Source organism: Vigna unguiculata, chromosome 1 (assembly GCF_004118075.2).
Source record: "Vigna unguiculata cultivar IT97K-499-35 chromosome 1, ASM411807v1, whole genome shotgun sequence".
Lineage (NCBI taxonomy): Eukaryota > Viridiplantae > Streptophyta > Magnoliopsida > Fabales > Fabaceae > Vigna > Vigna unguiculata.
Window position 1 is genome coordinate 36775498 of NC_040279.1, and position 10799 is coordinate 36786296.

Here is a 10799-nt window from a genome sequence, read left to right on the forward strand (position 1 = left end):
GACTGTCATACGGGCCCAGCACTTTAGCTTGTTAACCTTGTGTGTGTACAAAATTGGAGTTTCTGTAAAGTCTTATTATGTGATATTATGTAATTATAAAAATAAATATATTATGATCTATATCACATAAGACTTAAGAAATTAAGTCTTGATAAAAAAGAAACTATAAAAATAAATATATTTTATAATTTTATTAAAGATGTTTTTTATTGTGTAACTAATTTTTTATTATAAATAACTATTTAAATTAAAAAAAGTAATTATTAAAAGAATAAAATTGAAAAATAATATTTTATTATAAGTAATTATTTAAATTTTTAAAAATAGTGTATACTAAATAAATAATCTCTTTTATTAATGGTATATAAATATAGATAACAGTATGGATATTGATTTTTTTTTTTCTGAAAGAAGTGCTAAAAATGGTTTCTTAACATTTTAAAATTGTACTTGGAAATTAGAATCTTTAGCCAGATTTATTTCTCTGATTTTTGCTGTCATTCTAGCTATTGAATTGTAAGATTGAAAAAGAAAAATCATAGAAGTTCTGATTCCGTGCTCAATTTAATACCTGTAACTTGTTATATTATGGCCTATAGTTATATCACAAATATTTGGTTTTAGATTGAAAGACATGAACGAGAAGTAAAGGTTTTTGAATGAAAATGGTGGAAAGAAGAAAGCCTCTGATACTGTGTTCCACCAAACATGTCATCAATTCAACTGCTCCAACCACCAATCTCTTCGACCATGATTCTTCTCCCTCCTTCTTCAGTTTTCCTGTCGGAATCCTCCGGTTCTCCGACCTCACGAATCTCTCCGTCGACCACTCTTCCCTGCTTGCCCTCTCCACCCCTCTTCTCAAAACCCTCTCCATCACTTCAGGCTCACCGGTAATTCAAACCCCTTTAACTCAATTTCCCTTTGTTTCAATACTATATTATTAAGTTTCAATTTTTATCAGGTTCTTGTCAAGAATGTTGACACCAACACTCAGAAAATTGCAGTGGCTGTTGCTTTGGACACACCAGGCACCACGGCTAACACAGACTCTCCGTCTTCTAGTTCTTTATTTTCTTCTTCTTCTTCTCGAATAATGATTCTTTTTCCTTCTTGTCATTTCCCTTTCAATGGTTCTGTGTTAGATGATCAAATAGCCTATGTATCGCCACTTTTAGCCTTTAACCTTAACTTGCACGTGGCGTGCTTAAAATCCATTCTTTACCACGGGCAAGAGGCTTTGGCTTCTTATTTCGGACCTCGAGATAAAAGGGGTGATGAGGATGCTGCTAAAGGAACTGTGGATTCTGTCATCAACGTAGAATTGGAACCACTTGCTCTGCCTCCAAAATTTGCCTCCCTTCTGAGGGTTTCTTTTGTGAAGATACCAAAATGTGGCATTCTTGAATCTATTAGAGCAAGTTCACCTTTTGAGTCAGAACTGCGGCAAGACATGATCGACTTGTCATTGCAAAAGTACTTTGAAGTCGATAGGTACTTGTCCAAGGGAGATGTTTTTGGGATTAGCATAAGTTGGAATTGCAATTCCACTATTTGCGTTCCTTGTAACCAAAGATCATTAGATCAAAATGACAACCTTATCTGTTTCAAGGTACTGTGAACTCTCCCATGCTTTTGTTAAACCTTGAGAAACATGTCGGGTTGGTTGCTAGAGTGTAACTCGTGTCTTCAGGTTGTTGGTATGGAACCATCAGATGAACAGTTTTTTCGTGTCAATAACACCTTAACTGCTCTTGTGCTGGTAGGGAGTTCTCCATCCGCACTCCCTCCAGATTTGTTAATTGGTGGACCTGAAGGACCGGTGCCTTTGCGAGGGGACACTGTGAACATCTTGGCTTCGATACTCACACCAACTTTCTGTCCATCAGTGCTTTCTTCCAAGTTTAGGGTGTCTGTTCTATTGTATGGTTTGGCAGGTATGTCCTATGTTCCGATGCTTTGTTCTGTAAGGAATAAGTAATTTTCTTATTGATACTTCAAATTATTGTGTTTTGGATCATCATTTGACATCCTCAATTTTTGTTCATTTAAATTGTCAAATGGTAGTTTTGGAATGCATCGGCCATGCATGTTGTTTTTCCTAAATAACGTAATTATGCAGGTTGTGGGAAAAGGACTGTTGTTAGATATGTTGCTCGTCGACTTGGCCTGCATGTGGTGGAATATAACTGTCATGATCTTATGGTGTCTGATAGAACATCTGTTGCTCTAGCACAAGCTTTCAAGACAGCTCGAAGGTTATATTTTGAATACTAGCAATGATAACAAAACATATTGCGGAAGAAACTTTGGTCCTGCTTATTTTTGTTTTGGTGTTGATAAAATTGCATACTTTTCCATGGGGACAGGAAGACACGGTTCCATTAATTTATTAACCTGCTTTTTTCTTCGTAGTGGTTTTTCTCCCTACCTAACAGTTATTAGATAAAGCTTTCCTTTGGCCACCACTCCCCTTATAACCGATCATGTTAGGCACTGAGAAGTTTACTGTTTTTGGATATGATGTCTCTCTAAGCTTCTAGTCTTACCGGATGATAATATTACAGATACTCGCCAGCAATACTTCTTCTTCGTCATTTTGATGTATTTCGAGAATCACAATCACCCGAGGGTTCACCACATGATCAAAGAGGAAATACGTCTGAAGTTGCTTCAGTTATTAGGAAATTCACTGAGCCTGTCAGTGAACAACGTGATAGTAATTCCCTGGGGAAATCAAACGTTGAATCTGTAAGATCTAACTTTGAACTTTGTTGTTGCTATCATTGTTCTTTGGACTTCAACCTTTTCTGTCAATCAATTTTCCTGTACATGGCATATACTGTGTCTTATTTTATTGCCAGTCAGATGAAAAAGTAAATCAAGTTAACATCGAAAGAAATGGAGAAATAATCACTTTTTTTTTCAGCTCTCTTATGGAGCTTGTGACAAAGAAAAGCAATAATTTCCTGAAAAATAAGTGATACCAAACATGTTGTCTTATATTACAGCTTTCTTACATCTATTATCAATTAGCTGTCATAGGGTAAATCCGAATCAGGACCAGAAAAAACCTCAGAAACCAAAGTTGTCTTTTACTTTTTACTAGAATCTTGAATTTCAAAGAAATTTACTTTTACAGCATGTTGGTGAAGGTGGAGACGAGTGCTGAAAAGGCAAGTGAACACCAGGTCCTATTGATTGCTGCTGCTGACAGTTCAGAAGGTCTTCCATCAACTATCAGACGCTGTTTTAGCCATGAAATAAGCATGGGGCCTTTGACTGAAGAGCAAAGAGCTGAAATGCTATTGCAGTCATTGCAAAGTTTTTCTGAACTCTTCTCTAATGTAAGGGTTTTTGGAACGGAGCTTCATGTTGTGTTTGTGTCTACTTCTGATTCTTTTTTCTTTAGAACAAACCTTAGATCAAATTCTTTATTTACATGCCATCAAGTTCGTAAGCTAAACGACAACATCTGTGTGTTACTTTTGACTTTAAACAACATATATTGAGAATATACATTGTCATTTCATTGTTAGATTTGAGAATTTGATGGAAAAGGTCTTATAGAAACTCGATATTAAGTTTTGTCATTTGTTGGGTTAATTAATTGACCAGTTAGTAACCAAACTAGTCATGACATTTCTCTCAATAAATTTTAGAACACAAAAAAAAACTGACTTAAAACTTAATTGTAAAAGAAAACAATATCAGTAAAGAACTTCCTTTAAAGTTGAGAATGGGAGAAAGGTGGTGCCATGGGATCAATTTGAAATTCTGATTTACTTCTCAATTCTCAGCCAAAAATATCAAGGAAAGTGAAAAAACGGAGATACCAAATGTTAGAACATGCTTTGTATAATAATGTAGATTATACATCCAAATTTGTTCAAATTATTAAGAAATGCTATAATTTGTGCTCCTGAATCCCTGATTAAATCATTACCTAGGCGTGTTAGAATTGACTGATTACATTGTGGCCTCTTGCAGACTGATTCAGAAGCTTTAGTAAAAGAAATAGTTGGACAGACATCTGGTTACATGCCCAGGGATATTCGTGCTTTAATTGCTGATGCTGGTGCCAACTTATTTCCGAGAAATAATGCTAAAGTAGAGAAAGACGAGTCTGATGATGTAGATAGTTTTTTTAATTCCAAGATGGCAGAAGACACCAGTCACGGGAAAGTTTCACATCAGATTCCTGGGAAAGAAGACTTGTTGAATGCTTTGGAGCGATCAAAGAAAAGAAATGCGTCAGCATTGGGTACTCCAAAGGTAAATTTAGTGATTAGGCTTTCATGATGGTTTTCTTGTCTGCATTTAAGCAAAACAATTTTCTGTTGTACTGATGCCAACAAATGTATATCTTGGAAAACATGTGTTCTGGGGAAAAAATGTTCCTCAATGCACAGAAATTTTGAAGTGTGGATTTTTCTTTCGCAGGTTCCAAACGTGAAATGGGAAGATGTTGGTGGGCTTGAAGATGTCAAAAAATCAATTCTGGACACTGTTCAGGTGGGCTTCTTGTATGATATAACTATATTGCTTGTTACTTTCCCATATTTGAAGGTACAATTTCCCTCTTTAATGAGTCAGTCTGGATAAACATCTCAAGAAGAACTTTTAGTGGTAAAATGAATAAAACCTCTCCTACAAGTTAAAATCAACTTGTTCACCTCTACTTTTAAGCTCTCTCGTCTAGCTTCTCCAAAGATTTAGGTCATTAAGTTGATTTTAGCTGGGATTTTCGCTAATGTCTAATTCATTCCGTATTTCGTGTTGTAGTTACCTCTCTTGCATAAAGATCTATTTTCATCTGGATTACGCAAGCGATCCGGTGTTCTTTTGTACGGTCCCCCTGGAACTGGCAAAGTAAGTTGTAATGTACTTGTAAATGGCAATTTTTTACTTCAATTCTTTTCATTTTAGTTACGAAAGATTTTTGACACCACTGCCTTGCTCTTTTATCTAACAACAGACATTATTGGCAAAAGCTGTTGCTACAGAATGTTCCTTAAATTTTCTTAGTGTGAAAGGTCCTGAACTGATCAACATGTACATTGGAGAGTCTGAAAAGAATGTTCGAGACATTTTCCAGAAGGTATAGTAGTATTTCAGGGTAGTTTATCAAAAATAGTTTCTCAATTTGAATTGTGTCCGAGTAAGTATACTGTGTCTCTTTAATGTCAACCAGACGGTTCTCTGAACAGAATTTGATAAATTGAAGTTCAAAATAATTCACAGGCCAGATCGGCACGTCCATGTGTCATCTTCTTTGATGAGCTTGATTCACTTGCACCAGCTCGGGGTGCTTCTGGAGATTCTGGGGGTGTTATGGACAGAGTGGTTTCTCAGGTGGTTTCCTATTCTGAGCAAGACAATGATGTTTGCAGTTTTCTTACCTGGGTTTCCTAATGTAATACATTCCCTTGTTATTTATTAGATGCTTGCAGAGATTGACGGCTTAAGTGATTCAACACAGGTCTTTTTATCTGTTTGAATATTTATTCTTAGGCAAATATATTATCATATTCTACTCTAACAAATGTGTCTCTTTCCTGGACTCTTAATAGGATCTGTTTATTATAGGTGCAAGTAATAGACCAGATTTGATAGACCCAGCCCTTCTGCGCCCTGGTCGATTTGATAAACTATTGTATGTTGGAGTTAACTCTGATGCATCTTACAGGGAACGGTAATTGGCGTACTTTTCCTGCTCTCTGATCTTGTGAAATATCTCATACATGCTATTGTGAACCTCTGATCCCATCTTTTCTAGGGTGCTGAAAGCTCTTACCCGAAAGTTCAAATTGCATGAAGATGTCTCACTTTACTCTGTTGCAAAAAAATGTCCACCAAACTTCACTGGTGCAGACATGTATGCGTTGTGTGCAGACGCTTGGTTCCATGCTGCAAAACGTAAAGTAAGTTTGACCAGGATCACAGGACCTGCTATTACATTGCATGAAATTTGCTTGAACACTAGATCATTAAGGATTCTGAGATTATAGTGGAGTAGTATCCATTTATAGAGGAAATTGCAGCCTGTATTTACTGTCACAAACAAAATGCCAGCATTAACATTTCAAAAACCTCTACAAGACTAGGCATAAACTATCATGTGATTGATTAGAAGAAGGGTACTCAATTTCATTGTTTTCTTAGGTTTTGAGTGCAAATCCAGAGTCTTCCAGCAAAGATAATGAAGCAGATTCTGTTGTTGTTCAGTATGATGACTTTGTCGAGGTAACTTTCTATTGTGTTGAAAAATCTGGTTATTTGTGGTTCAAATCTCAACACTTGTAGAGTTACCAACTTATCCATGAATTGGTTCAGGTCTTGGAAGAGTTGTCACCTTCCCTCTCAATAGCTGAGCTTAAGAAGTACGAGCAACTGAGAGATCAGTTTGAAGGCAGATGATTTTGGTTACCATGTTGTTTCTGCTGCTGTTTTAGGAACTATAATACAAAGTGTTCATTGGTTTTCTTTTTTATATTAGTAACATTGATTAGGGTTCCAGTGAAGGGTACAGAGTATTATTATCTGTATATTAGCTGGCTATTAGACTTTGAAGCACAGACCAGTGACCCACATGTACCTAGCTCATTCCTCTATCATTTTTTAAATAAAGATGATACATCATATATGTTTTAATTTAACAATATAAGTTTATTCAAATGCTCCTTCTTCTATTGGTTTCCATCATTCACATACTCACTTTCTCTTTTTGTTTTGTTACACCCTTAGCCAGACCCTACAATGTCCCTCTGTTGTCCAACTCCTCATTTTTTCTTCCTATTCTGATATATTATATATAATTCAGTTTTACTTTTTAAATATATTTTATTTTATTTTTCCATTAGTATATAATAATAAAAAATATGATTGAATTTTGTTTTTGGTATTATTGTATTTATTAACCAACTTTTTTATTTTCATTATCAGAAAACTATCCATAAAATTGAAAGTATTTTTATTGTGTAATTATAATAAATATGAAAAATACAATTTCTTATAACTATTTTAATGCATGTCTTATTATAATTTTACTTTTTATTTTAATTGAAACTGACAAATGTTCCTAATATATAGTTATAGTTTTATAAAAACTAATAAAAAATATTTTTGTGTACACAAATTTTATAACTTCAATATAATTTATAGAAATATTTTTGGAAGATACTATTTCTATTTTTATTTAGTGAAATAACGTATCTCTCTTTTTATTTATTAAACTGAAGTATCTATCTTTTGTTTAACTATACTATCTATTCCAAACCAATTTCTCACTGATTTTCTTGGTATGTTTACAATTTTTATGCATGAGGTCGTTTTTTCTGTAACTGACTTTTAACTTGTTTTCTTTAAATTTATTTTTAGATATTTATCATTTTTATAAGTATTTTAGATTGAACTAAAATTTTAATATTTCGTATTAATTTAAGTATTTAATTCTTCTTCAAAAACTATAAATATTTAATATTTATAGTGAATTTAATCATTTAATTTTTATTTAATAAATATAGTTGTTTATTATTCTTGATTATTTAATTGTTATACAAAAATTATTTTATTGTATTTTCTACAAGAAAATTTTATAAAAAATGATTATTTGACTTTTAAAATTATTTCAGTTTCAGTTTAAATTTCATATGTAAATATTATATGTCTAATTATTTTAAGAATTCAAAATTTTTTTCAATAAATACAAATATTTCAATATTTGTAATTAGTTTGTTTGTTTAACTAATTGAAATAAATTTATATGTTGATATTTAAAAAAAAATCAATAATTTTTAACTATTAGACTTCTTTTACATTACTTATTTAATTGTCATGTTATTAAAATATTTGTTTCCATCTTCGAAGTCTGAGTCAGTGAGAATTAATTGTATGGCTTGGAGCACTAGTTCCTCTTAAATTTTAATAAAGATTTTATGTAAACATCTCTCTACCTATAAGTGTGGAACATGTTATGATAGTTTCATCTTTAAGTAATATTTTTAAGCAACTCATGTGAAGATGTTCTTAAACCCTTACCTTTTACTTCATATTAATTAGTTTATCATGATTTAGAATAAAAAAACAAAATATAATATTTTATTGAAATAAAATAATATTTTAAATGACATTTAAAAACAAACAAAATAAAATATAGCCATAAGTTTCGCTATTATATTAAAAGTGTTTTACATTAAAAAATCAATGTAATAAAATTGCAGAGTTTATCGTATTGAATGAGATTTAATGTGTGAAAAAGAGAGAGTGTTAGTTAATTAATGATTGGTTTTATAGCATGAAAGAAAATTGTGTGGTATATGGTGGGTATTGAGATGCACGTGTGACATAAAAGTGTGGGTTTTTGGTAATGGTTATCCATTTATGACCGTTTACTGAATTTGTATTGTAGCATAACATGGGATGGATGATGGCATATTCTCACCATATGCCATTGAATGGAATGATGGATATGGTTTCCATCACTTTCACCTTAATGGGCCCAACAATTGTCAAAACCATGACATCAATCAACCATTAAATGTTTCTTCATTCACGTCATACATACATACTTTCCCTTCTCCCTTTTTTTTTTCTTTTCTTTTTTTTTTCATCATGTGGTCAATGTGGCTAACATCTTTATTCCTCTGTTCTTACTATTTTTATCTTTCTATTTTTTTCTCTCTTTTAGCTTATCTATATTCTTATAGTGATGCCAAATTTTTATTTAACTTTTATAAATTTTATGACATCAGATATTTCTAAATTTATTTTACTTTTGCTTTTACTTTCATATAAAAATCTGTATAACATTAATGTTAAAATATTTTTTGTCCTAATTTTTGTTAAGTTTTGTTAAATAGGTTTTCATTTTGTTTTTGTGTTCAAATAAATATTAATTTTTGTCAATTTTATTTAACTGATATTTTTTTTAACACTATTTAAATCATTAACGGTCATAAACAGTAATTATAACATGTTATTTCGTGATTTTTTTTTAATTTTTAATTTTTTTTAAATGTCTACATGTCAATCCAGCATGTCATATGTCAATGTCAATGTTCTATATTCAATTTGATTTCTATATTTGTTATTTTTTTCAATTTAGTTTTAATTTTTGTTAACATAAACCAATTTTGTTCATTTCCAAATTAAAATCAAATTTAATTTGTATATTAAAATTCATATTTTTATTAAATATTTTTATATAATATATTAAAATTTATATATTACATTTTTTATATAAAAATTAAATTTTGTCACATATTCAATAAGGACAAAATTGGTCAATTTTAAAACAAGTTGGGACTAAATTGAACAAAAATAACAAATATAAAAACCAAATTGGATATAGAACATTGACTTTGACACGTAATACGCAGCTGGGTTGACACGTGGATATTTTAAAAACTAAAATAAAAATTAAAAAAAAATAAAAAAAACTAAAAAAACTACGTAATGACACCACGTAATGACATATATGACAGTTACTGTTTATGAATTTAAACGTGTTAAAACGATCTTATCTTTGCTTGATGTCTAAAAATATCGTTTTAATCTGTTCAGCTTTTGTGTTTTTTTTTACAAAAATAATTTAAGTGCAAGAATAAAATTATGTCTTTATATTGGAAAACTGAAATACAAATAAATATGGAAATTTATAATTAAACCGGAATTTTATAAGGTATACTTTGAAATACACGTTTTCTCTCTAAACTCTATGAAGATCTCCACCACTGATTTGCATGAGGCTCTGCAACTGATGAACATTTATTGATGTTAGTTTAATGAATTTGAGATAATATTATTTTATCTGAGCAACACATGGAGAACTTTCAGTGCCCAAGTGGTGGCATTGGGATTTTCACTACAATCACAAACAACAAACTATCTACTAAAATAACTAGAAAACAAAATATTGATATAAGAAATACAAAATCACTTAGAAGTTCATAAAAATTTAATAGCATTTTTTTTCCTGTATTTATAGCAGTAATTTAATATTTCATTTATTTATTTATTTATAGTTAATGTGGTTTTATATGTTTTTTTTAAATTAATATATTTTTTTATGTTAGATCAGTGTTAGGTTCGTTTATAAACATGAAGAGACATGACATCTATTACGTTTTTCTTCTTCAGTTCTAAACAGCGTTACCACATATAAATTCATATTTTTTAAACATAATAATTGCATAAAAAAATTACGTTGATTTTTTAAAATCAAGAATATATTAATAAAAATTAAATATATTGTAATGCTATTAATAAAAGTATATGAAAAATAGTAAAATTTACAAATAAAAATAACTGTTGTTCTTTTAATCATAAAGTCTGTATTTTCATAAGTTTTAAACGAGATCACAAGTCTGATTTTTACAAATAATTTTGAAAATTATGCAAAAAGAAAAAAAAATCAAATTGTGAAATATTTTGTTTTTTTTTTATTAATCTATGTAGAAGTACTTTAAGTAAGTTTAACCAACCCGATTTAGCTTAGTTGAAATATTTATCATTCCTATTATATTTACTAATTATTGAACTTTATTAGAAAACTCAAGTTACTAATTAATTATTGAACTTAAACACAAACACATTAATGGAAAGTTTTCTTTATTGAACCAATGACTATGTTTTCAAAAGTTGTTAAGAAGTTGGGCAGTTAAACCATACTCTGTCCATGTCTTTTCTTTGCCCTTAAACTTACAAGCTGAAGCTTTCTTCAACTACGGACAAACTCGAACAGTTAGTTTTTTTTTAGCAGAAAACAATAATTAAAAACTGTTAGATGAATGTGTTGC

General features: G+C 30.7%; 1 protein-coding gene across 3 annotated transcripts; it reads left to right on the top strand.

The window, feature by feature from the left end:
- Positions 1-537: 537 nt before the first annotated feature.
- Positions 538-6678, top strand: LOC114193474 (peroxisome biogenesis protein 6). 3 transcript variants are annotated; one of them, XM_028083297.1, is made up of 16 exons: positions 544-893; positions 965-1612; positions 1694-1937; positions 2123-2258; positions 2568-2751; positions 3156-3347; positions 3991-4275; positions 4444-4515; positions 4786-4872; positions 4979-5101; positions 5245-5355; positions 5444-5482; positions 5574-5695; positions 5780-5924; positions 6166-6246; positions 6337-6678. In XM_028083297.1, the coding sequence occupies exons 1-16, from the start codon at positions 660-662 to the stop codon at positions 6418-6420; spliced, it is 2787 nt and encodes a 928-aa protein (XP_027939098.1). In that variant the 5' UTR covers positions 544-659; the 3' UTR covers positions 6421-6678. The 3 variants fall into 3 exon arrangements, 1 of the variants encoding a protein (XP_027939098.1); XR_003606270.1 differs by lacking the exon at positions 6337-6678 and having other exon boundaries at positions 538-893; positions 5590-5924; XR_003606271.1 differs by lacking the exons at positions 6166-6246; positions 6337-6678 and having other exon boundaries at positions 539-893; positions 5590-5695; positions 5780-5842.
- Positions 6679-10799: the final 4121 nt, after the last annotated feature.